The 26,115-nt window shown below is 42.5% G+C and overlaps 1 protein-coding gene across 1 annotated transcript in view; it reads left to right on the top strand.

Moving 5' to 3' along the window:
* Window positions 1–25,012, top strand: part of LOC117259208 (uncharacterized) — a 70,472-nt gene extending 45,460 nt beyond the window's left edge. The window contains exons 64-102 of the mRNA XM_033630458.2: window positions 843–1,022; window positions 1,165–1,356; window positions 1,892–2,041; window positions 2,167–2,270; window positions 3,080–3,282; window positions 4,986–5,206; window positions 5,312–5,458; window positions 6,328–6,492; window positions 6,894–7,045; window positions 7,254–7,422; window positions 7,613–7,721; window positions 8,142–8,278; window positions 8,477–8,602; window positions 9,219–9,398; window positions 10,104–10,328; window positions 10,475–10,601; window positions 10,760–10,959; window positions 11,068–11,280; window positions 12,291–12,436; window positions 12,967–13,094; window positions 13,291–13,435; window positions 14,494–14,626; window positions 14,738–14,902; window positions 15,004–15,130; window positions 15,243–15,454; window positions 15,564–15,726; window positions 15,932–16,020; window positions 17,385–17,545; window positions 17,673–17,787; window positions 18,304–18,500; window positions 19,101–19,134; window positions 19,223–19,369; window positions 19,484–19,819; window positions 19,990–20,087; window positions 20,176–20,282; window positions 20,379–20,458; window positions 22,576–22,604; window positions 22,708–22,839; window positions 23,258–25,012. Of these exons, the coding sequence (XP_033486349.2) occupies window positions 843–1,022; window positions 1,165–1,356; window positions 1,892–2,041; window positions 2,167–2,270; window positions 3,080–3,282; window positions 4,986–5,206; window positions 5,312–5,458; window positions 6,328–6,492; window positions 6,894–7,045; window positions 7,254–7,422; window positions 7,613–7,721; window positions 8,142–8,278; window positions 8,477–8,602; window positions 9,219–9,398; window positions 10,104–10,328; window positions 10,475–10,601; window positions 10,760–10,959; window positions 11,068–11,280; window positions 12,291–12,436; window positions 12,967–13,094; window positions 13,291–13,435; window positions 14,494–14,626; window positions 14,738–14,902; window positions 15,004–15,130; window positions 15,243–15,454; window positions 15,564–15,726; window positions 15,932–16,020; window positions 17,385–17,545; window positions 17,673–17,787; window positions 18,304–18,500; window positions 19,101–19,134; window positions 19,223–19,369; window positions 19,484–19,819; window positions 19,990–20,087; window positions 20,176–20,282; window positions 20,379–20,458; window positions 22,576–22,604; window positions 22,708–22,839; window positions 23,258–23,809 (6,296 nt within the window). The 3' untranslated portion in view covers window positions 23,810–25,012. The remainder of the gene's footprint in view (window positions 1–842; window positions 1,023–1,164; window positions 1,357–1,891; window positions 2,042–2,166; window positions 2,271–3,079; window positions 3,283–4,985; window positions 5,207–5,311; window positions 5,459–6,327; window positions 6,493–6,893; window positions 7,046–7,253; window positions 7,423–7,612; window positions 7,722–8,141; window positions 8,279–8,476; window positions 8,603–9,218; window positions 9,399–10,103; window positions 10,329–10,474; window positions 10,602–10,759; window positions 10,960–11,067; window positions 11,281–12,290; window positions 12,437–12,966; window positions 13,095–13,290; window positions 13,436–14,493; window positions 14,627–14,737; window positions 14,903–15,003; window positions 15,131–15,242; window positions 15,455–15,563; window positions 15,727–15,931; window positions 16,021–17,384; window positions 17,546–17,672; window positions 17,788–18,303; window positions 18,501–19,100; window positions 19,135–19,222; window positions 19,370–19,483; window positions 19,820–19,989; window positions 20,088–20,175; window positions 20,283–20,378; window positions 20,459–22,575; window positions 22,605–22,707; window positions 22,840–23,257) is intronic.
* The last annotated feature ends 1,103 nt before the right edge of the window (window positions 25,013–26,115 follow it).

The raw sequence follows: 26,115 nt of genomic DNA, 5'->3' as shown, positions 1-26,115 counted from the left end.
CGGTCGGCCGGGATGGCACCTGTTGCATTGGTAGAGGATGTCAGGTTGAAGCGCTGCCGGTAACAATGAAATTTAAGGAGCTGGATAGTCCCTCTCTAGAGTGGATGGGTCCAACAAGCCCCAGACTTTCACACAGGAGCCTGGTGTTTAGTTCCTGAATGCTAAACCAAGAATCTGTTTTTTCTAAACCCAACCATGTGCTTTTGTTGACGTCAACAGCAGACGCAGAAGGGTATCCAAACCACAGGATGAGATGTAAACAGTCCTTTAAGTGCGAGCGCGTACCTAGAGAATACACTTGCCGATATTGACCCAGTGGAGTTTTCTGGTGGGCTCTCTCCTTTGGAGGGTGATCCAGGGTACACATCTTCAGTAGTATACCCCAGATCTCATCGGGTGTTTCGGCCATCACTACTAGACACCCTCGACTGAGGAAGGCCCTATGGGGGTGATCAAGTCCCCGCAGTGTGTCTCCCAGATAACCCTCTCAAATGGGGGCCCAGCAGGAGTCTTGCCTCTTCATCCACAGCCACTGGCTGCTTCTCTCAGCTGCCTCTGACACTGCCTTAATAGCCTGGCGCAAGCTCTGGTCTTTGATTCCCAGATCTCTACCTAGTGTGTAACATGTAGACGTGAAGGGCCACTGACAAAGCAGTCATTTGTGATGACTTGGGATGAGAACGTGTCGGACTAGTCTACAATGAAATAAAACTTTTCAACATTTCAAGTCTTGCAAAACAATTTCTTTATTTCTTGAAATGCAGCCGTCTCAGAGACATACCCTGTAGGTAGCTTGTTTTGCTGTTTGGACTGAAGTCAAAGCTGTCAATCTTTATTGGCAGGTGAGTGCCTTGTGTGTCCAGTGGGCCAGTTTTGTGGGTCTGAAGGTTTGGTGAGGCCTTCAGGATCGTGTGCTGCTGGGTTTCTTTGTCTGATGGGTGCCACAGTGCCGAACCCAACTGACAACAGAACTGGATCTCTCTGTCCACCTGGGATGTTCTGCCAACAGGGGCTGACAGCAGGTAGGTGGGATAAAAGACACCTAAAATAACAGTTCACATTTCTCTGTATGTTTTTATATTTAATGCAAATTTCTCCTGATTCTTGGAATTTTAATGACAAAATCCTCCATTTGAATGTGTTGTTTCAACTTATGTGCCCTAGGGGAATGCTGGGCAGGGTTTTACTGTGACTGGGGCTCGAGCAGAGCCGATAATGCTTTGTGCCCAGCTGGTTTCTTCTGCCCCAGAGGCACAACAGTCCCAGTGCCTTGTCCTGCGGGGACATATAGCTCTGAAACAGGCAACACACATCAAGACAACTGCACCACCTGTGTGCCTGGGTACTTCTGTCAAGGTGGGAAACATGGATTGTCTTAGAAGAGCAATATTCATACAGAGAAGAATCCATGCACTGGGGGCTAGAGATTGTAATTCATTTTCCAGCAGTAGTCACAATAGATTAGCATTCAGTGCAGCCATGTTTTAACAAGGGACACAGCTAAGATCAGAGACGTGTTTAAAGGATACAAATCATTGGCTAGCCAGCTGCCAAATGAGCCCATATGTTCACTTTTTAATGAAAGTGACAAATTCTCACCCAGTCTATGGGGATTGTCCACAGCCACTCTGTGAGACACATTAAGTAGTTTTACTTTTTGGAGCAGAGCTAATGCATCTTGAGGACAGCTAATGGAAGTTACACCTTAATTTATCTCAGCTGATCTATGTAAATGTTGACTGATTGTCAGCGTCAGAGTCTGTTTCTTTAATTGTGCAGCTGTATCTTCAAAGTCAATGATGTTCAACATTCCAAGATTCAAAACACTGTTTATTTTATTGGTCTCATCTGATATTATCTGTGTTTGTTAATTCTTCTTGGTGTGGCTCAGTTGAAGGGACTGTACAGCCTGCACTGTGTCCCGTTGGATACTACTGTCCTCCAGGATTGACTCTGGGACTGGAGTTCCCTTGTCCAACTGGCACTGTGCAGAGCCAGCTGGGAGCCTCCAAACCTGATGCCTGCCTGCTCTGTCCTGCTGGTGTGGAAAGAATTAGTGTTTTTTTCTACATCATAACCTGACCCCTCATTCATTTAATATAATTTTACGTCACTCTCTTTCAAATCTTTATGATGATTCATGTATTCCGTCGGTGTTTCCTGCAGGAATGTTCTGCTCCCAGCCTGGTCTGTCCCAGCCATCAGGACTCTGTGAGGCAGGATACTACTGTCCTCCTGGATCAACCAGCCCCAACTCTACCGAGTATCAGGTGTTGTTCTTGTTCTCTGTTGCTTCAGTTGGTCTGTAACTTGGTAATGTTGGTCAGTAGGTCCTTGTTCCCAGAAAATGATTCATAATGATTCTGGTGACCTCATGACTTTCATCCAGCGAAACTTCGTGTGAAAGTTTCCACGTCCAGAAGGAATAAAATCAAAATCTGATCAGTAGTTTGACTGAGCACATTAATCCTCCCTGTTTCCCCTGTTTTACCCATTTTTCTGTCATCATCTCTCCTCTAGCAGCACCATTAGCTGAAAATGTCAACTTTGTACACAAGCTATAAAAAATGGCCCCATTTGCATTTAATTAGCTACGCTTATTGATGGTTGCTTGATGATAAATCACTCTGCCTCCAGCAGTACCATCATGCCTAAATTTTGACTGGCACACGAGGAATATTTAAATCCAACAGTGAGCTTACCAAGACTGTCACTGGACACATTTCTGCTCTCCATTTTGGTCCCTCCATAAGCTTTCCTTAATATCATGGGCAAAAATGGCCCACACAACATATTGCACACAACAAATTAAATCAAATATTGCCATATTGCTAAGCACATTCATACTTTTACTGAAGTTCTGTGTTCATTTAAACACTTTTGCATTGTGGGGTGTACTAAACATTTCAGCCTCTAGAGAGGGCATTAGTCTGGCACATTAGAAGACATTAAGATGCATGCAGGCAGTTCATACTTATGTATATGTATTTAGTAATATGTATATGTTCTTAGGAAGTCATGCCATTAAGAATACAAATGTTATTTGTGTTGTAATGTTTTAATTTTTTCTCCTTTTAAGGGGAATTCTACCAGAAGTAATCTTTGCCCCTCTGGTCACTACTGCCCATCTGGCACTGGCTATCCACTCCCCTGCCCCACGGGTTCTCTTTCCATCTCCCGAGGACTGAGGGGTGTGGATGAATGTGCACCCTGCCCCCCTGGACTGTTTTGCGACAGGCCTGCTTTAGCACAGCTCTCAGATATTCTCCCATGTAATGCTGGGTAAAAACTTCCGCTCTTTGTTTTCCTTTTTTGTTTTTCATATAAGGTATCATTCTCATTTATTGCTTGGCAGTTTTAAGCTGACCTGGAGAGAGAGTGGTCAAGAAAATTGTCATGCTTTCATACAGTTTCTCTTCTTTTGTATGCTTCTGAGCCATTGCTGGAGGCATTATGTTTTTGGGGTGTCTGTCTGTCCCATTTTTGTGAACATGATATCTCAAGGACGGCTTGAGGAAAGTTCTTAACATTTGGCATTAATATCTACTTGGACTCAACGATACGTTTTTGGTCATTACTCAAGAATTCATATGGTAATTGTGACCAGATTCACACAAATATCTAATAGAATATAATGATGGAGTGAGGTGAAGACAATTGATATCCAAAGGGTCAAGGGTCAATGTCACTGTGACATCATAATCTGTAAAAACACTTTTCTGGCCTTTTTTAATGTTATAACTCAGGAACAGAATGGGAGACTGAATTTGGATACTGAATCTGTGACACTGATCGTGGGGGTCCACCTAGGTTGAAGATGTGTCTGAAGCATCCACATTTTAGAATTTGTCGCTTCTTTGCATTCATATTTGAAGCATTGTCAGCTGTCATGGTTACATACGAGTCTGGACAGACATGGAAGGAAGCTAAAACTGCAACTTGGCTGGTAAGCGGAGGCATACAACCGCAAGGCGGTAGCTCTAGGTCGATTTTATTTTTTAGAAAAAGGAAATTTATGTATCCCAGTCTCTCTCCTGCTTTCACTCTCGTCCTAATGTCAACTGCAAAGTGGTCTCACCTCTTCCTCTGAAAGTATATTTGGATTTATGTGTAGGATTTATACAGGGATTAAAGGGACCAGACCAATATCCCAGCAAGATATCCGGTGTTCTAAAATCAATTGCGAGCCAGCATACACATAAACAACAAAATCAGACGGATAATTGAGGGCAGCAGATGGCTTTTACATGAGAGTCTGTTGAGCCTCAGCAGGAGAGGGAGCAGGTGTCTTCAGCAGAATAAGATCCACACTCGAAACACTTTGCTATCTGTTGCATTGGGTTGCAAATGTGCCCCGCAATAAATAGTCAGAGATAAAACCCACTTTAAAGCACCTGTAGCACTTCACCGTGTCTGCTGCTGTTTATTTCTACACTGTTTATCAGCGGTAAATGAGACAGTCTGAGAGGAATTTGAACTGGGGGGAAGCAGAATTAAAGTTCAGTGCAGTTCAAAGACATTGTGTCCATAATGTGCCCATGCAGCAGAGGGCCATAGGCTGGAATTAAACCCACAAATAGTGTGGCAAGCACATTGCCTTTGTATATGGGATGCCTGCTCTACCCACTAAGCCACTGATAGCCTGTATTTCTGAGTCATTAGAAATTATGATTATATGACAGTAATGGTAACTGCATTAGCATTAAAAATACTGCGGAGTGCATTTCAAATGATTTAGATTGTCAGTACTGGTAGATTGGAGTGTTGCCCATTGAAATTGTGCCTCATTAAAGTAAAGTTTGGGGCACATCCTGAGGGCTGTGCTCTACCACGTTACATTACACATTAAATACCACTGCAAAAATGACAACTTCTCCCAAGTTTGGAGAGTATATTACCTCACTGACAGATTTTTCAACATTGCTAATGGCAGCTTGTGGCGATACTTGTGACATCAAGATTGTTTTCCCTGTTTATGCCTATAGGTATGTGTGCTTGGGTGGCAGCTCCAGTTCCACCCCATCTGATGGTTCCCATGGCTACATCTGCCCTGCTGGCCATAGCTGTCCTGTTGGCTCAGCAAGTGAGGTGCCCTGTGAGCCAGGCACTTACAGTCCTGCCCCTGGAGCAGCTCACTGTATAACATGCCCCAAAGGGACCATGTGCTCCTCCACAGCTACTCGAGAGCCCTCTATCTGCCCAGCTGGTGAGGACGGTGAAAATAAACTTTAAATCTACAGCAGCAATACTGTCCAGTGGTCAAGTTCTGGTGTACTGATGAACCAATATTTGATAAGTGCTCTCTTCCTAGGTCATTTTTGTCCTGCTGGGACAGCCCTGCCTGAGCTCTGCCCTTTAGGGACTTTCAGCAACCAGACAGGAGCCTTTTCTCCCTCTGTGTGCACACCGTGTCCCTCTGGACTGTACTGTGGCTCATACGGAGCGTCAACACCACAAGGTGACCACACACAAAGGCCCTGTGTAAGCCTGGTATTAACATGTGTCTCGGATGATCCAATTACAAGTGGACAGCTATCAGTTCTGTTCACACCTCACTCAGATCTCACTTACCCACTCTATATGCACATAAACATGTATATCATGTGCATTGGCAAAGACTGAACATGTTGTTGTTTTGACTGGCAAGAGCAAGCAGCAACCTCCAGGGCTGTAAAATGAAGCCAATGCATAACTGCAGTTCTTTGAATGGCTACTTGAGGCTGGCTCCCCCATGTTCAAGTGCCCAAATTTACAGCAGAAATAAACATGTTTACAGCCTGGTACAATGTTTTGATCTTTGTAGATGATTTCAACATTCATGACAACTGTACAGGCATGAATTTTTATATAATTCACCCATTTACATTTTATTAGGGCTTAAAATTATGCATTTTTAAGGGCTTGAGTGCCTAGCAAGGCAATACTACAGTCTATGAGTCAGATCCATCCCTTACTCCTTCACCACTCTGCCCACTCTTCCAAGTATGGAAGCCTCTGGCTCCAAAAAAACAAGATGGCGACAGCCGAAATGCCAAACTCAAGGCTTCATAATGGGAAAAACGTCAAACAGTAGTTGAAGTCATGGCTGATCAGACCAACCAGCCTGTGGTCTGAGTGATCAGATCTTAAGACACAATGAGGACGAATGAGGGAACACACTTCGAGCTGTCCACTTGTGATCAGATCATCCAAAACACATAGACACAAGATATTTGATAACACATTATTCAAGCTTTTTTTTTTATAAAATGTACACAGCCTTATTATACTAGTTCAGCAATTCATTGACAGAGACACAGATTGATTGTGTCTCTGTGTTTTGTCCAGGTCCTTGTTTGCAGGGTTATTTCTGCCAAGGTGGAGCCATTGAGCCAACACCACAGCGCACCGACAACTCCTCCAGGAATGGCCCTTGCCCCGTGGGCCACTACTGTCCAGCAGGGTGCCTCTCCCCACTTCCATGCCCTCTTGGCAGTATTCGCAACACCATCGGTACACATAGTGTTTACACTCATCATGAAATGGCATTTTAAGCTGCAACCTGCAGTTCTATACTTGGCTGATTGGTTGGTTCACAAAATGTTCCCCATCTGAAGAGGTCAGGGGTTTATGTGTGTGAAGATGTCATCCCACTGGTAGTGTGGAAAAGATTGGACAGGTAATTGACTGTTCACTTGACAAAAATGTGTGGATGCATGCCCATATGTGGTTGCAGCTATTACAAATCCACGCTTGTTTTCCGTTAGAGTCCCACCATTGTGTGATGGATTGAATAATTTGATATCCATATCATCTTTTTAATTAGGAGCTAGCATCTGCATTTGAAAGAGGTCCTAATGGGATCTTTTGTTGTCGGCTTGTCTGATCTGCATCACTGTTATCTGTTGTCATAGGAGGGGTGTCCATGGAGAGCTGCTCTGCCTGTCCTGCTGGTCACTACTGCTCCACCGAGGGTCTGGCCGACCCCAGTGGCCCCTGTGCTGCTGGTTTCTTCTGCCCTTTTGATTACTCTTCAACCACTCCATATGCCTTCCTTTGTCCCAAGGTATGGGTTTTCCATATACAATTTAATTACTTTTTTTTCTCTGTATTATCTCTCTTCCACTGATTTCCCTTCTCTGTCCTTCCCTTTTCCATTCAAACTATTGTTTTCTTAGCAGTATCTCTCCTGGAGAAGCTTGTGCCATATTGATTATTATTAATGTCCTGCTGCATTGAGTCACATCCTCTTTGTCATTCTCATTGTCTCCAAGGGCCACTACTGTCCACAAGGCTCTGCCCTGGCCCTGCCTTGTCCTACAGGAGAGTACCAGCCGAACCCAGGCTCAGATAGCTGCATCCCATGCCGACCTGGGTTCTACTGTGAGGAGGCCATAGTGGGAGAGCCATGGCCATGCCCACCACACTCATTCTGCCCTGCAGGTAATCTAAAAGGACAATTCTGACTACAGGGGTACATTTAATTTATGTGTAACCTTAAAAGCCATCCCCAAGAACACCAAAAATGTCTGTCATTCTTGTGTTCTAGTCCAAAAACATATTCCTTTGTAATAATCACCATGCAATTAATCACACTGTCAGTCTCCACTCTGTTGCATCTTTTTTTTCCCAGGCACAATGGTGCCTCAGCCCTGTCCTAATGGGACATACACTCATTCAAACCAAGGAGGGCTACAGGATGAAAGAGAGTGTTTACCCTGCCCTCCGGGGAAGTTCTGCAGGTACACAGGATACATCACAGCCCCTGCGTGTGCATGCATAAGCTCTCAAATGTGCACTTATCTCACATTCACAAACATCCAGAAACACACGCACACAGAGGAACACACAAATGGCTACACGCACATCCCGCACAGACACATGCTCGAGGCAAACATTCATCTCTGCCCTGATTATACTCACAATTAGCACAATGCAGGAGTATATCATGTTCAGGAGTCACGGTTCACTGAACAGTCAAATTAACACCTTAATATGCATGAATATAATGAATGTAGATATGGCGGGTGAAAATGTTAGAAACAATGTAATTACCACTCTGTGTATCTAATGAAGCATACGCTGTAGTGTCTTTGAATTGTCTTTGTGTGTATACGTGTTTCTGCGTGAGTTTAAACTAACCCTGTGTATATATTCTTCAGGGCTGGTAAGATCCAGGGTTTGTGCGCGGCGGGTTATCTTTGCCTTTCTGGGAGTGCCGATTTCACCCCTCAGGGACCAGTGTCTAATCTGACCCAGTGCCAGTGGGGCATGCAGTGTGCTGGACCATGTCCGCCAGGTACAATACATCAATTATTTAACAAACAAACGAACAAAAACACTTTCATTTTTATGTTTTTTGTTGGTGTCATACTTATCATACATTCTTTGACATGTGAGATTAGTTTTCCAACTTTTTAACTTAGAGATTTAATCATTTTACTCTTTAAATATTTAGAATTAATTGCTAATGTCTGCAAGTATTTTTTTATTCCAGGTTTGTACTGTCCTGAGGGCACAGAGGAGGCTGAATTGTGTCCTGCAAACACCATGAGGAGCTCCCCAGGAGCTGCCAGCCTACAGGACTGTCTACCCTGCCCACCTCAGTATTGGTGTAAACCTGGTATGAGCTTCTCTTTATGTCTGAGTGTTTCTGTAGCTAGTGTAATCCATTTTTCAGATTAAAAATGCAGGATGGAGTTTTAATTATGAAGAGGCCTTTTTTGACAAATTGGTTTTGAGAAGTGATGAAAAGGAATGGCAGAGTTTGAGACATTGATTCAGGCAATCAAAGCAGCTCTGACAGTAATTGACACTGGTCATTTCTATTTTTGGTCAAGAAGACGGTTTTCAATTCTGATGCTTGGGAAGCAGCATAGTGTTTGCTTGCTGTCCTACATGATAGTTAATTGCAGCCACTGTGTGTCTCATGTGTAAACTGAGTTATAAATGGGTTCCAGCAGGATCTTTGGATTACAGTTACAACCACAGGCTATGAATTGGAAAGAGCCCTGCCTTAAAAAAAATACAACAGAGGATGGGATAATGAAGGGTGCACAGGTTTGAAGTGTAGCCAGGGGCGAGTACTTGATGAGCCTTAAAAGCAATCAATAAAGTATTGAACAGGATTCCTTGACTGATTGGCAAAACCATAACAAATATGGCATAAAATAACCTCACCATGACAAATCCAAAACTTTTCTTTTCCTTCCTAAATGTTGGCGTGTGTGTGTTTGCAGGAGACCCAGTCCTTCATCTGTGTCCGGTCGCTCATTACTGCGATGGTCTGCCTGGCAGTGACTTTAACGGAGGGACAGGACCCAGGCCATGTCCGCTGTACACCTATCGAGATTCCCCCGGAGCGGGCAGCAAGGGTGACTGCCTGCCCTGCCCTCCTGGTTCACACTGTAACAGCACAGGTCTGACATACTGCACCCCACGCAACAGGCTACAACCACTCATTAAAAATATAAACTTAACACATATATTACAGATTCCTTCATTTTCCATTACAGGTGATTTTTCTCTATTCTCATTCTACTGCATCCTGTGCCTGCAGTATAATGAAGTGTAAAGTACACCTTGGTAGTCCTCTCTCTGGTGGGTTCAATTTACATTTGTAAGGACAGATCAAAGAAAATTACCTCTCAAGGTTGTATTAATTTCAGTATGTACCTACATTATTATATGAGTGCCTGAGCCTCTGCCTGAGATAAGAGTGAAGGAGGTATAATGTGACTGAACACACTGAATTTAAAACTTGTTATATCTGAGGCTATAGTAATGATTTAGTAATGGATTTATATATATAAAAAAATTCAATCTTCTTCAAAAATGCTTGACAGTATTCAAAATATAATCCACATTGTTACTTTATCTAGAATAGTGGACTCCCAGTATGTGGTCTCCTTCCCTCTTCTCCCTCTGGTTCTTTGTAGCCATAAAAAAGGCTTCTTAAATTGTAGGTTGTAACTTTGGAGTCACTTTCATGAGCTTATTAGTTCCGCTTTTATTCATTTAAGGTCCTGCTCAATGTGTGTGGACGATGATGCAGCAAATTTATTTCTATTTTGCTCATAGCATGTGAAATGATGAGCAGTTTTCAGAAAAGTGTTATTTTCCAGGACTTTCGGACTACTCCAGCAGTCCTTGCCCACCTGGTTTCTGGTGCAGTGGGTCTGGACCCCCCATCCTCTGCCCTGCAGGCACCAAGAGGCCTCTTCCTGGAGCTGCTGCACCCAGCCAGTGTGAGCCATGTGCAGGTGGGACCTTCTGCCCAGACCCGCGGGCCACAGGGAAGCCTAATGAGGAGGGGATCCCCTGCAGAGCCTCCTATCAATGTCCCATGGGTAGGTTTATTGACACAGTGTATAATGTTGGCATTGTGTGTAATATTCTGTTTGCAATAACTTTGAGTCTTTCATTTTAATAAGCACCTTTCTCCCTGAAGACAGTAAAGAGGTACTGCAGTAATGAATTTTTGGTCGTAATCCAGGTGCAGTCTCAGAGAGGCTGTGCAGAGCTGGCTCATACTGTGGACCTCAGACTGCTGAGCCTCAAGTCTGTCCTGAAGGGTATTTCTGTCCGGAGGGATCTCAGTCCTACCAGACCCCCAAACAACTGTGAGTGCATAAAAGGTCCAATACTCTGACACCTGGAATGCAAACACACATTTGTAAAATTGACATGGACATGTAACTGAAAAGCTTAATGAATTTTGCCTGATCGTACACCATGTGGGTAAAAGCTTTATAAATAACCCTGTTACTATGCCCCACAGCTGTCTATTTCCCTACTACTGCCCAGCCAACAGCTCTGCCATGAAGTCCTGTGAAGGGGGCTCCATGCCTGTGAATACTAGCGGACTCAGAGGATCCAAAACCAGCTGCTGTAGTGTGTGTGAGGGGGGCACCTATCGTCCGTACCTTTCCCCCATCCCACATTGCCTTTCATGTCTGCCAGGTTACTTTTGCCCCCCAGGTACCTTACTCACCACCATAAATCATCCCAGATATCAATGTATGTGTACAGTCTGTTGTTATGATAGGCAAACTCTGAGTAAAGTGTGACTTTATTATAATTCAACAGGTACAGACCACTACAAGAGTTTCCCTTGCCCTCTTGGGTATATTTGTCCCATGGGGTCCACCCAACCAATACCATGCCCCCCTGGCTCCTTCGGTAATCTCACTAATGCTAAGACAATGGATGACTGTCATCCATGTCCAGTGGGCACCTTCAACCACCTGCCTGCTCAAAAGGCCTGTTTTCCCTGTGGCAGCTCCTCCACCTCACCAGCAGGTTAGATCCAATCAGATGTTCTTAGATATCCTTATCATGTTAATTTGGTATTCTTCAGACTGGACCTTATTTTTCTGTGCCTCTGTGTCTATGTGACTAATGGAAACAGCAGTTTTTGAAATTGGTCAAGTATTGAGTGACATTGCTGCAGCAGGCAACTGCAAAACAGGCTGCAATGTAACGTTAATGGGCAAATGTGCACCATCAATTGACTTCCACTGAAAGTGCTTATCTTGACACTTACAAGCTCAGATTGTCATTGCAAGTGTCCGACAACATTATGTAAGGGATCCCTGTAGAGTCAGACCTTTTTGTTAAAGTATAAGATTTTTATACTTTAACTTTAAGATTTTTAACTAGAAACAACCCCAAAAATCCCTACTGCTGTCATTTTATCATTGTAAAACCACATTGTTCAAAGTCATCAGAAACAAAATTAAATGCAAAAGCACATTTTGGTTTGCCTTTCCATTGTTCTTACAATCATCAGCTCTGGTTTTCTTGGAATAAACCATTGATTCACCTAGTTAGATGTGAAAATATGCTGGCTCTTGAAATGCTAAAATGACTGTTTATTTGAATTGAGGCTGGTGGATGGTGACAGTGATTTTGGAGCTGTTTCTGGTTAAATGTTAATTTGTTAATTCTTTAACAAAAAGGTTTATCTCTGTAGGGATCCTTTCCATAATGTTGCCAGACACTTAAAATAACAATTTGAGCCTGTCAGTGGCAAAAGCAAGCACTTTTTGTAGACGTAAATTGATGGTGCACAAATGCCCCATGTAATTACATTGCAGCCTGTTTTGCCACTGCCAGCTGCAGCACTATTGCTCAATAATAGAACAATCTAAAAAATCGCTGTCTCCGTTAGTCACTTTGACATGAAAGCATGGGAAAATAGGGTCCTGGTTGAAAAACACTAGAGCTACCCTTTAAGTTAATTTACAGTTTAAAAAGTGTTTTTCATCTGCACAGGGAAATATGTCTGTGTGTCACACTTGTTTCCTCAGGTTCTTCTTCTTGTACCTGTATTGGTAAGAATCGTGCATTCCAGCACTCGGATGGTTCATGTTTGTGCAGAACTGGTTTCATCTTCTACAATGAACTGGATTTCAAAAGCTCTACTTCTGACAGTGAACTGGACTGCCAGCCTGAGGTCAGTAGCATAATCAGTTCCTGTATCAAATTTCCAGTGATTCATATCTCTGGGCAGTTCATCCAAATATATTCACTTCCATCCAAAATGCTTTTTTTCAGAGTTTAAATTTACCATGTCTTCCTTTCAACATTTTTAGGGAAATGCAGTTGAAAGTTTGGATTGATTGAAAGTCTGCCAGACAGATCTGTCCTTGTGTAGTTGTATTGACTGGAAAAATGCTGAGCTTCAAAGACAAATTGTGAATGGAGAGTTGCTAAGCACCCTGCTGTCAAGTGTCTTCTATTGAAGTCCTCTGGTGTTGACTACCACAAATGAATTATCAGCCTGTGGAAATCACTGCCTCAATGTTGAGCATTGATTGTGCCTTGAAATTATTTTTTTCAGAGGTAACACTGTGAGATGGGGGAAAAACTCTTCTACTGGTTTTCAGCCATGAATGATGTAACGACCAGCAAGGTCAATGTGTTTGAAGTCCTTTTAGATGTCTGTACATGCAGTGTGTTTGTGTATGTGTGTGTGTGCTTCAGGCAAACAGACGGTGTGCCACAGGACAGGTACGTCTGGCAGCATCCAGAGAGTGTGTGTCACCTTCCATCCACTCCTGTAATATCACCTGTGGGCAACATGGAGGAAGTCTGGATGTGGAGATGGGCATGTGAATATCTTTTATACTTTTCAATTCAACGTGGTCCTTCAAAATACCTTGCAAAATCAATTACTACACCTAAAAATCACCATGTAGAAACTACTAAAGGTAGATGTAATAAAGAATGCACTACCTCGTATTGGTAAATAGTCTGATATGCTGTCTTTCTGTCTCTTGTCTTATCTGCCTATTCCTGATGCCCCAGCTGCCAGTGTGAGCGATACGTGTCCGCTGAAGAGCTTTGCAACACTTCCTGCCTTTCCAGACTACCCCAGCTGTCTGCCCAGATCTCGCAAGATGGACACCTGCTGCTCAGCCTTAAAGAAAGAGACAAGATGGTCTGGGCCAGAGTAAGAGAGTGGTGACAGGGCAATTGGCAAAGTGATGATTGGCTATACCTTACAAGATAATGGGTTTCTTATTTACCTTTTTACTCATGTATTGCACTAAATGTGTGTTTGAATGAGAGGAAGGATTTTTTGGAAGCTGCTGCAACCAGATAAGAATAAGCACAAATCTTATATTCGTGTGTACTGATGCAGCCAAAAAACTTTTTCGGTCTGTAGGGTAGCTAGATGGGTTAGTTGGCGGAAAGCTTGCTGAGGGATTTATCACGGTCTTGGCCAGGCAGAGTCTCAGCAGGACACCTGGAAAAGTGTTGCAGCTGCACATTCGGTGATATCATTGCATTACAGCAAAGGGAAAATGATAAAGAACGCCTTTCTCCATGCAGGAAAATGGATTTAGCAAACAAAATAGCTACTTGGTCTCATAATTTAAGGTAGTTTCATTGCCTATGAATGTAAATGTTTTGTGTGCACTGGGTTGAGTCCTGTTTAGAGATATTTGGCAGCCATGAATTGTAAAATTTTTAGACAGCTGTCTGTGAAATATCATTTAATCACAATAGTATTTTCTCCAGTAGAGGAGCCTTATCTACACTTCAAAGGCATACTATGCAGGATTGTTGGTTTCTTTTGTAAACACAAAAGTGAAAACCAACTCCAGATTTACTCTCCTTCATTGGTTGCATTGCTATATTTGCATTTTTTAGGTGCTGTGTCCCCTTGGATGAATCTGCTTACAGTCTGACACCTGGTCACTGCTTTATCATAAAGCAGAGATAAATTCAGCCATTATTTTTACCATAATCTTCATGTCTAGCCATTGAAACAAAAGTTAAATATGTAATGTACAACTATTTAAAATAGACATTAAAGCACATCGAACAACGAACACAATATGACATAAATATTCTTATTGGTTTTCCAATGAAATGCAAAAGGATGCCTCATCAGTTTAATGAGAGAAGACATCTCCAAATCACTTATCGATATCTTGTCATCTTATTTCTTGAATTTATGTAGTAGTAGCAGTTCTTATTGAGCTTGTGTCTGTTTACTTCCAGACTGTAATGAATGTTTTAGGACCAGATATCCATGCAACGAGTATTGGTAAAATCCATTTGGTCCAGTTCGACCCCGACGGGGTGTTTGGTTGGATTCCCACACAGACAGAGCTCATCAATCAGTTTCTGACAGGTGCCTGGTTTTGTAATAATTTTAACCAAACCATTTAATGTCTGTATTCAGCATCATTTAAAGGAACAAAGTGATCGTCTAAACCCTGAGCACAGATTTACCTTTATTCAGGACCAATAGAACTCCTGAATACAAGACCCAGAAAGAAGAGAGACACAGGACATGATGAGGATGATGATGATGCCAACCTAGCTGTCCTTCCTCGTATCCCCAACCCCATCGCCTGTCTCTCCTCTGGTGACATGCTCATTTTCCATCTCACCATCAACCACACTGGTACCGATTTTGTTTACCTTCATGTTAGTTTTTACATCATGACAGTGGGATTTCCTTTTGCTTTAAACACACCTTGCGGTAACTTTCTTTTTATCCCAAAGACCGCCATCTCAGCCACTTCCCGCTGTACCAGAAGGACCACCTGTTTAACAGTAATCCCAGCTGGGACTTTGGTGCCTTCAGACGTCTGCAGATACTCATGAAGCAGACAAGCTTCAACTCCACCAGGTATAGTTGAATCTGTAGGTAGGAGCCTCAAGCGTTGATTATCTGAATTCTAATTTTGTGACCAAATCCCCTCTATACCACAAGCTTTTCTCTGTTCCTCTCCTTTTCTCAGGTTTGCCCATGTGTTTTTAGAGACAGGGAAGTATGTGTTTGTTGACAGCGCTGTCCCAGAGTGGAGCATTGTGGTTGTGGTCAGTGAGGAGGGGACAGAGTGTGACCCTCGGGCCTCCGTCTTCCAGCCCATGACCCCGGCACAGCTGGTTAAGTACGGTATTGTCAAGCAGCACAGACTCAACCTTCTACCTGACTGGGGAGTGATAGCAGGTGTGTATCCTTAATGTTCACTATTAATGCTGACTCAACATTTTATCATGCAGGTGCCTGGCTGTAATGAGTTTGCTTGTTATTTTATCATGACACTGACTGTGTGTAGGGATCCTGAGTCTGCTGCTGGTTGTCGTTGTGGTGTTGACCACCACAGTGCTAGTTCTGCGACCGGGCAAAACAAAACTTGTCTCCCAGTGGAGGACTAAGCCAAAGTGGCGCAGCCTTGGGGAGCCCTTCTGTCCAGCGGATTGTGTTTGCAGTGGAGACAGGTCTGTTGGCTTGAGATCAGAAGTGATGGTGTGTGTGTTTTATCCTGGACACTGATGTTGGGTTTCCTTGTAGCACATAGGCTACTATGTCCTGTATGTACCCTTAATGATATATTCTGTCTCATTTATCAGGTCAACCTCTCTATATAAACCATGTAAAATGCATAACCTATGTTATACGCGTGGCTTTGTATTTGTGTTTTAGCATAGCTGTCCCAAGCCCAGGTGGCTTCCTGGGCAGTAGAGGTGTAGGAGAGGGAGCAGAAGCTGAGGAGCCTGCTATTTCAAAAGGAGGTAAGCTCACAGTTTATTATTCTGTGCTTAAGCAGGTATAATATTTACCATGTTCACCGTCTTAGTTTAGTTTCACAGTATGCTAACGTTTGCCAAGTAGCACTAATCACAAAGAAGGGCTGAGGCTGATGGGAATGTCATTGACTTCACTGGTGTTCAGTCACAAAGCAAAGTGCTGGACAAATTCCTGTCTATTTCAGTCTGGATCAAGGTAGTAGACATACCAAACCCCTGAGAACCCGTCATTGCCATCCATAGAGCAGGCCCATAGGTAATGTGCCAGGCTTTAAAGCCAATTTTCATAGTGGCCAAACAGTGTAATTACATCTGTCACGTGCTGCCATTTGGCCCGAAAAGACTTTTTCCCATTGACTTAAATGGGCAAAGACACATCTGTAAATCAGTGGTTAATTTGTTTTGAGTGTCACAACCCCCACAAAATGACTCATTTCATTATCAGAATTTGATCCATTCAGTCTGATAACATTTGGAAAGTGTAGAAGAACTGCAGTAATGAATCATTTTATCCCCATTCAAGTTAGCAGAGTGCTAAGTGCTTGGCAGGCAGAAGTCTCTAGTGTGCCTGCTCTAAGGGCTTACAGAGTGCAGAAGCAGTGCTGATAGTCCAGGTAACTTTATATGTGGCAGTTGAACTTTTTTGGCTTCATCAGAATAAACAGCCTCCAAGGTTGTATCGAATTCTCTTTATGCATCCATGCTATAGAGCCGCGCTGCCAGCAGGGCTAAAAGAATACACAGTATATGTGATTAACTCATCCGTTTTTATGTTTTTCTGCTTCTGTTTAATAACCTGGCCATAAATCAGTCTTTGCAAATGTTCCCAGAAAAGTCTTCACAATGCCATTTGACTGGTTTTCAATATATTTGCCATTGTTTTTATCTGCTCTGTGGTAATGCTTGAAATAACTTAGATATAGAGTTGGCTTTAATGTTTCTCACTTAGTGTTCATTGCATTATTCATGCGACTTGATAGGGCGTTTAAATGCCCAATGGCCGAGTCATTATGAAACCATCACGCACGACCAGGTTGCAGTTAACAGCCCTTTCCCCATTTGATTGATGATAAAGAAAATAATGGCCAATATCACACTTAAATGACTTGTGCTGTTATCTCTGGCTCTCTAGTTTAGCCTCTGCAATTTAAATTCAAGTACTTATCATCCATTGCATGCTCCATCTGGACTGTCTAAAAAGCTAGAGAGGCTCCACTGAATTGTTATGGCGCCCAGTTAAGGAAGCTTTTGATTTCAAGGTGCAGCCATTCATCAGGAGAGTATCTTGGATGAGACTTTTTCCTTTTCTTTCAGCCCATTTATTATTGACATTTACTGCTCCCGTTTAGGAAGTCTGTCAGGGCGCTGTGATTTGGAGGAGTTAAATGTGAAGACTTTGTACGACAAACTAGAGGATCAGAACCTGCACATAGCCTCACAACTGGCTCGACACTGCAAAGACACACAGGAGTTTTACAGAAATATTTGTCAGCAGACTGAAACACTCAAGGTGAGTTTTGTGATGGTGGAGTTAAGGCATCAAATAATTATTTCAAGAAAGAATCGACTATTAAAATATGTAATATTCAAGACTCAAGTGCCACAAAACGCAATTAAAATCGTATATTTTATTTCAGAATGTCTTCGACAGTATGGATCACAAAAAACTGAGTCTTCTTAAGGAGCTGCTCGTCCACAATGCAATGAGAGATAAACCATCTAACAGCAGTGCAGGAGGCAGAGATACACAAGGTAAAACTTAATGATGGGAACAGATTTCGTTAGAGAAACTTTTCAAAGCAATAGTCAATGGGCAAAGAAAAAAAATCTTCTTTTGAAGAAACAAGACAAACTTGTCTAATCATTAAACCAAGATGATAAAAGGAATACCTTGTACTTTATTGTTGAGAGTTAGATGAGAGGATTTATACCTCTTTCTCTGTCTATTAAAAATGTAAAGCTACTGTTAAGCTTAGCATAGCACAAAGAACCAAAGCATAAAAATAACAAAATAGTGCAAAAACAAAATTGTGGTTTCATGGTGGATTATGTGTTGATTAAAGCTGAGGAGGTGGTTTTATTTTATTTTTTGTGGGTTTTTGGCATCATTGGGCAAAAAAAATCCATAAGTACATTTTAGCATATTATAATTCAAGTGGTGTGAGAGAAAACTACACTACCGCAGAGGCTGAAAACTTTGGCATCCTTAATTAAATGTTTTTCTTTGAACTCTGTCTTGCATGCCACTGCACAACCCCATCACCCCAGCTGAGGCCTCTATAGCATTACTGGGAGCTGTGCTCAGGTCAGTGGAAGCTCTCTTATGCAGGCTGACAGGAGAGGCTTGGCAGAACCAGGATTTGCCTGGTCCCCTGTACTGTCTCAGCGGTCCTCATGATGCCAGAGAATGTGAACCGCAAGCAGGATACACACAGCCCGGTGACACCAATATGTGCTATACACAGGTACTGTAGTGGCATTCATTGTGTTTGTAGCATAGACTGTATATAAAGATGGATGACGTGTCTCCATTTACCACCCACTGTACAGAAGTGAAGCTAAAATAGCAGCAAAAAAAAGCAGCTGCCATCTTGCTCTGGTGATGTCATTTGGAGTCAGAGTCTGAGCAGTAGCGATGAACCAATTATGAGCAGCACCACTGAATGCAAGCCCACCAGTTGGCTCACACAGGTGTCAATCTTGTTGTAAACTCCCTGTTTTATAGCATTAAATAACTAATTAAAACCAAACTTATCAGAAAAATGAACACTCAAACATACAGCAGCATGATAAAACCTACCTTAAATGACTGAAAACATCTTTGAAAAATTTTTTATTTGGTGTGCTCTTTCAGTTTTCAGTTTCAGTTTGGCCCATGTCCCATCCATGGACATAGAGGGGGCGGGCTTTATGACCTGTACTGCAACCAGCCACCAGAGGGTGACTGAGATGTTTTGGCTTCACTTTTGGGGAGCTGTCTTTGTCTATCTTTATATACAGTCTGTGGTTTGAAGCATATCTTGACATAATTAAGTGGATAATAATTTTGTCTTATATGTACACAGTTTTCATCAATGAATATGACCAAAGCAGAGCCAGGTAAGGAACAATCTAGACCAAGGTTTATTGAATTTTCGAGACATTCAGGATGTAATTCACCACAGTGAGATGATCCTGTCTTTGGCAGTCCATTCACAGAGCACAGCTCCTTGTCTAAGCGACCACAACCTGTCCAAGCTGGTCAGCATATCACCTCTATTCAAGACGCTGCAGGAGATCCAACAGTCTTTACAGAGCCTTAACACAGCTGAGTCTAGTCAGCCTCTCCACAATGGTACAGAAGCATGATGACAGAAGGCCCAAGAAAGATAAATTAAACTCATAATTAATGTGACATAGAATTATGGTAAATATGAAAACTAAAATGCAGCATTTCCCTCCGTTTTAGCAGCTCCAGAGCATTCTGTCCAGGAGAACCATGATGGGCAACTTATCCCAACTGCATTGGATAACCTCTCACCTCAGCACTCTGCCGTTTTCCTGTTTGGCTGCCAGGTGATGCAGTCACTTGCAAACTGCCCGCTGTTCCCCTCTGTGCTGCTGCTGCTGGCCAAGTCAATCCCTGTTTCTTCGTCTCCCTCTAACAAGGATATGTTGGCACATTGCTCACAGGACTTTTATTTCGATGCATCCAATCAAATCCTTTATCTGTCAGAGGCAAAGCTTCAGCATGTGGGACATTTCATTGCGACTATTCTGCAGTCCATGGCCTACATAGCATCAGGTAATCAGACAGATAGTATAGAAGAGAGTCCGAAGAGCCAGTCTTGTGTCATTGTTTGGCAACAATTCATGTAATACAGCACACTAGCTTTGGCAATCATCCTTAAAAAGCACAAAGTATGTAATCTTCTTTGGAAACAATATGATATTTGTTTTTCTTTTTTTATCCAGGATCCAAACCCCAGAGCTTTATGCAAGCTCTCCACGAGGCCATTTCAGCTTTAAGCCTTCAGCTGTTCAACTTCTCTTTCAAATGGAACACAGCGGAGGTGAGTAAGTGCTATTTAGGCCTCACACATCATCCGTCATACTGCGTGGAGAGGCTACAGATCACTGTTTTATGCTTCCTGTTCACAGTCAAAATTCAACGCTTCAGATGGGCAGCATGGGGCATTGGTTGAGGAATTTCTCAACATTACAGTTCCCACTGAAGCGCAGTTCTCTCAGCAGCTATTAGCAAGCAGGTTGGTGATAAAAAGAAGACCTTCAGCAGAGTTTATAATGTTCCTTTGAAACAAAATTATGTAATTTAACACTTTTCTGCCTGTCTTCCAATTTAGACTTCAGAAATACAAATATTTCAAATTAGAACAGCTCATCACAAACCTCAAACAGAGTTCAACTGGGGGTGCAGACACAGGTAAGACAATTGATTGAACCCTAGCCCCTTAGTTTGACACTATGCATCTATCACTGCAATGGCAATGGCACGAGACATGCATCAACAACAAACAAAAAGTGATTGAAAATATCACCATTTAGAGAATGGATAATTGCTAAATTACTTAATTTAGGAAAAATAAACATGATATTTATGACATTCATAGTCAGAATACCAAATAAAATACCTTGGCGCACAGCCTCTTGACTTTCAATCAATGGAAAACATATCAAGGTCTGAACAGCAGTCTTGCACACTGTTTTTTTTATGTGGTGATGATGGGTTTAATGCTTTCAGAATACAATTTCCTGCCATGGAGCCATTAATCCATAACGGCAGGCTATTTAGTGAAACCCATAATGTTTCCACATTATATAAATATATACTAATAAACCCATTTAATTGTGATTTTAGATTGAAGTCAGACACTTTTCTATTCCTCCCCATTCACAAGGCCTAAACATCATTAAACTATTATCGGAAGTCCTGAAAAGAAAAAGAGTGAAGTCGATTTTCACTTCCATCAACTAAAGAGCTTTTGTTCCAGAAGAATGGACCAGTAACTCAACACAAACAGTTCATGACTTTAATGGCAGCATGCCAATAAGCACTGAAGCTATTCTGAAGGCAATAGGAGGCTGTGTTTCTCCTAGATACACAATAATCATATACTAAGTGTTTCAGTTGTGTGTTAATAGATCAATGCAGATTCCATTAAGACATCACCAGTGCGATGTGAAAATGTTGAGCGGAAATATGGAATATTCGCCTGTAGAGAGAGACAACTATGCACACAGGGTCTGGTGCAAATTATTGTCAAGAAAAAAAAGTTTCCTCCTAAATAGTGCCTTTGTCCACTCCACACAACAAAAACCTATTCAGACACAGAATTTCATCCGGAAATTAAACGCCCATTGCTTCCAAGTTCCATTTTTCTCTGAAAAATACACTCTCCTTGCAGTTTCAAAGAGTAATGGCCCGGAACTACACCTCTTGGTAACTTACCGACTACACCATTTGGTTGCTCCAGACATCAGATCTCCGATCTGACAAATGGACTTGCACTTGTATAGTACCTCTCTAGTGTTTTCCGACCACTCAAAGTGCTTTTTACACTATGAGTCACATTCACAAATTCACATACTGGTGGCCGAGGCTACCGTTCACAGCTTTAACACAATCACACACCAATGGAACAGCCATCGGGAGCAATATGGGGTTCAGTATTCAGTATTTAGTTTTTTTTCCCCGTTAAAGGTTTTTTTTGGGGGGAGTTTTTCCTTATCCGCTGTGAGGGTCCTAAGGACAGAGGTATGTCGTATGCTGTAAAGCCCTGTGAGGCAAATTGTGATTTGTGATATTGGGCTTTATAAATAAAAGTGATTGATTGATTGATTGATTGATTGAGTATCTTGCCCAAGGATACTTTGACATGCGGACTGGAGGAGCAAGAAATATGAGTAGATTGTTCTTCTTAGGGCCCTCACTACCATTGTTATATCACTACTGCATGGAACATTACATAATGCCAACCAGGGAAGAAGGATTGTTTGATTACGGTCCAACAGGCTAGCACCCACTGGTCCGATGACATCATTCTGCATAATTACCAGCCATGTGCCTCTGTTTGTTTGAGACCATTACCAACTTATAACATTTCTTGAACAACATACAACTAGCAAGTGCGTATCAGCTACATTAGCATCTTCATTGTATCTCAGCTAAGCAGAAACCAAATTGATAAGACATTTACCATTTTAATTACAAGCTAACTGAGCTAGAGGTATGACAGTAGTTGGAACAAAGGATTTTATTGGTCAAACATATGCAGGGGTGTGCAAGCATTCATAAGAACCCACAAAATACATTTTTAGGATTAAATATCTTCGTAAGTGCTTTATTGTAGGCGACTGGACTTGCTTGCGTTTCTTGAAGATGTTTCGCCTCTCATCCAAGAAGCTTCTTCAGTTCTGGAAGAACTGAACGCAAGAATGCAAGCAAGCCCAGTTGCCTACGATATAGCACTTAACGATTACCATGACCTGGACGACTGAGAATCTTCACCGACAATCAAATATCTTGTTTACTTTCTGCAGGCTTACCACCAAAAGGGACACCGATGCAGGTACCACTCTACCACGCTACAAATCATAGACTATCTTGAAACTGTAGAGAACAGTAACTGTTCCTCAACACCACACGTGACTTTACCATTTCCTTTATCACAGATGTCCTGCATAGAAGAAGAAATTGACCGAATGAATGAGTCTTTCTTGCAGCTGAGCGTGCAGCTACAGAAGAGAGCTCAAATGAGCACATGGCTAAAGGAGAGAGAGAACAGTGCTGGTGACCGTTCTGCGGTAATTATATAGAATACTATACATTTCATGTATGAGGACATAATCCAGAAAACTAATCTGCATGATAATTTAATTTTGTGATGTGAGGGGCTTAGAGAATAATCTGTTAATAGTTCATTTCTGACATTTTTACTTCCTCACTACTCACTGTAGCATTTCATACATATTACATACATACTGTAGGTGGCATATTACATTAATAAATTTAGTTGACTCATTCAAGCATCATGCTGTGTTCATGTTCATTTGCTCCTGTTCAGCCCTGACTAAAAAGAAAAATGTGTGAATCATTATGCATGAATATATGTGCCTGTATTTGCATATTTGCTTCATTAGTTATGACTACGTGCATGGATTCATTGATATATTTTACCACAAATCATGGATAATGTATTGTCTGTGATATATCCCCATGCAGAGGGCAACACCTACAAGCATGCCGAGCCTGAGTCGTAATGGAACAGTCCTGCTGGAACTGAAGAGACGCTATGTATCACAGCGCCTCAGTGAGCTCCAAATCACATTAGGCCACATCAGACAGAGCCGGCAGCATGACAGCAAGTCAAAAGACGGGACAAGCAGCAGTATGAAAGCAGACAGCAGCACCACTCAGCAGGGGCAGAAGGAGCGTTATCCTGGCATGGAAGGCTACAGCCCTGCTGACGGCCAGCGGCAGGACAGTATTCTTGCTAGCAAGAGTCACAGCCAACAAAGAGTAGAGAGCAGAGGTCTCGGTAACTATAAACTGGAGAGTCATATTTCTGACCAGCAGAGGAGTGACACTGTCCAGAGCAACAACCCTGACACATTGCAGGATTGCCAGATGCTAGAGAGCCAAGACTGCTTGTATCACAGCGTCCCAGGAAAGCAGGAGCTGAGCAGTCAGATCAAAATACAAAATACAACTGGGCATACAGATATTGATGACATGTGGGAACAGAAACTGGATCAGAATGTGGATCAATGCTGAGAAATATGTTCTGCAAAATAGCTCTATTATCTGTGCACTGTATAATATTCTTCCGTGTTTGTTGAAGGGTGTTCTGACCGACCTCTGTCTTAATTACACCAGCTTTAAAACAATTAAGCTGTGTCCTTTTTAATTATCTGTGATCCTGAACAAAATTATTCTCCGGCAACAAGCAGCCGTGTGACACAATCTGTCATCTTGTCCAAATAGTTTCTCAGTCAGGAGTTAATAAAGGCCTTTTAAGACAGGTCCTGGTCATTACCATATTCTAATTAAGACAATAAACTTCTGCTAAATGAACACAAGGTGATACTCATGCTCCCGTGTTCCTGCCCACAGCAACCTCTCGCTCTTGTAGAGGTGACGACCCACAACATGTCTTCATGAATATTTCATGTTAAACTACAATTCTCTCACCTTTCCTCTGTTTCGCAGACGTGCAGGTCATCTAACTGTTCCTCTCTAAGCCCTTTTTTTAACTGCAGTGAGCTTTGACTATAACCAACAGCTCACCCAAGTGAAACTAAAAGTAGCAACTAAACTTTAAATCTTGTTAGGGAAGTCTGTGCTGCACTACTGCTGCCTTCCTCTGGTTCAATAGTTTATCCGACGCAAGGGGTTCTGGTTCTTATAATAGAAAGTGAGTATTCCTACAGGGGGCTGTGAGCCAAATCAGAAGGTCAGATGGAACAAGTCTTCACTTACTATCAGTGTTAGCTTAGAGCTCTGTGCCAAGTCCCCCAGGTTGAATCTGGCAGTGCCCCATAGCAGTGTGTACATGTGTGTGTGTGCGTATGAGGGGTGTGGTTCAGTGGCTCCCTGAGATTATGTGCCTTATCAGTTAGATTAGCTGCTACGTGCCGCTGATCTGGCCTGTGTGTGTCTGCCTCACTGTGGGACACGGCATCATATAACTCCACGCTGAGCTGCTCTGGAGCCGTTTGTGTGTGTGTGTGTGTGTGTGTGTGTGTGCGCATCTTTCTGTGGCGATGTGCAGTGGTACATTATGCTTGCTCTAGTTGTTTACATCAACAAGGGTTATTTTTAGTAGGATTGTATTTGTGTGTTGTCTGTGATTATATGCATAGATATGTTTATGTATGATGTATAAAATTACATACGGAATGCAGCTGTTGGGAATATTTAATAAAAAAACAAAATGCTTACATCTGAAAAGAGTGAACTTTTTGGAAGAATCAAAAAGGGCTGTGTTTACTTCCATCTGTTTGTTGCCATTTTAACGGGGAAAACAGCCACAAAACAACATTCAAATCAAACCTGAGATCACACACAAAATCCCATGCATGTATGTGTGTGTATATATCTGAATGTTCATTTCACAACCGCAAGCTGTCTTCGATGTTGTTTCCGTGAATTTGGCAGTACATCCAACCAGCTTCACCACCGCAGACCAATGTAAACCAGGTTTGCACAACTGAAGAATTTCTGTAAAATCATCTGAGGGAAGCTCATCTACATGCTCGTCATCCCCAACAGGTTCTTGACCTGACAGCAGTTCATCGCCATTGAGTGGAAAACTGCTCAGCTTCGATGGCGTCTGGCACTGTAGAGAAGCGTGCTCTCCACGGATGAATCCCAGTTTACACGGTGTTGGACAGATGGCAGACGGCGCGTGCGGCGTCATGAGGGCAAGTGGTTTGCAAATGCCAGCACTGTGAGCAGAGGGGTTATGGAATGGGCTGGCGTGAGCTATGGACAACAAACACAGGTGCATTTTATTGACTGCAGTTTGGATGCACAGCGATATCGCAACGAGATCCTGAGACCCATCATCATGCCATTCATCCGTCGCCATGACCTCATGTTGCAGCGATGATAATGCACGGCACCGTGTTGCAAAGATCTTTACGCAATTCCTGGAAGCTGAAAACATCCTGTTTCTTGCATGACATGCATACTCACCAGACATTTCACCCACTGAGGATGATTCTCTGGATGAGTGTGTGTGACAGCATGTTCCAATTCCTGCCAATATCCAGCAACTTCACACAGCCATTGAAGAGAAGTGGGTCAACATCCCACAGGCCATAATCAACAAGCTGATGGACTCTATGTGAAGGAGATGTGTCGCGCTGCATGGGGCAAATGGTGGTTACAGGGGATACTGGCTGCTTCTCTGGGGTTTCTGTGACCAAAAAAAAATGCATTTCTGTAACACAAGTCATGTTAAATCCTAATAAATCTATTTTTTGTCATGATAAAGCAGCACATTTTAGAGCAATGCTTCCCAACTGGTGGGTCACGGTCCAAAAGTGGGTCACGGGTCCATTCTGAATGGACCACAA

Source organism: Epinephelus lanceolatus, chromosome 4, assembly GCF_041903045.1.
Source record: "Epinephelus lanceolatus isolate andai-2023 chromosome 4, ASM4190304v1, whole genome shotgun sequence".
NCBI lineage: Eukaryota > Metazoa > Chordata > Actinopteri > Perciformes > Serranidae > Epinephelus > Epinephelus lanceolatus.
Note: the sequence above shows the minus strand (reverse complement) of the source record. Positions and strands in the feature narration are given on the sequence as shown.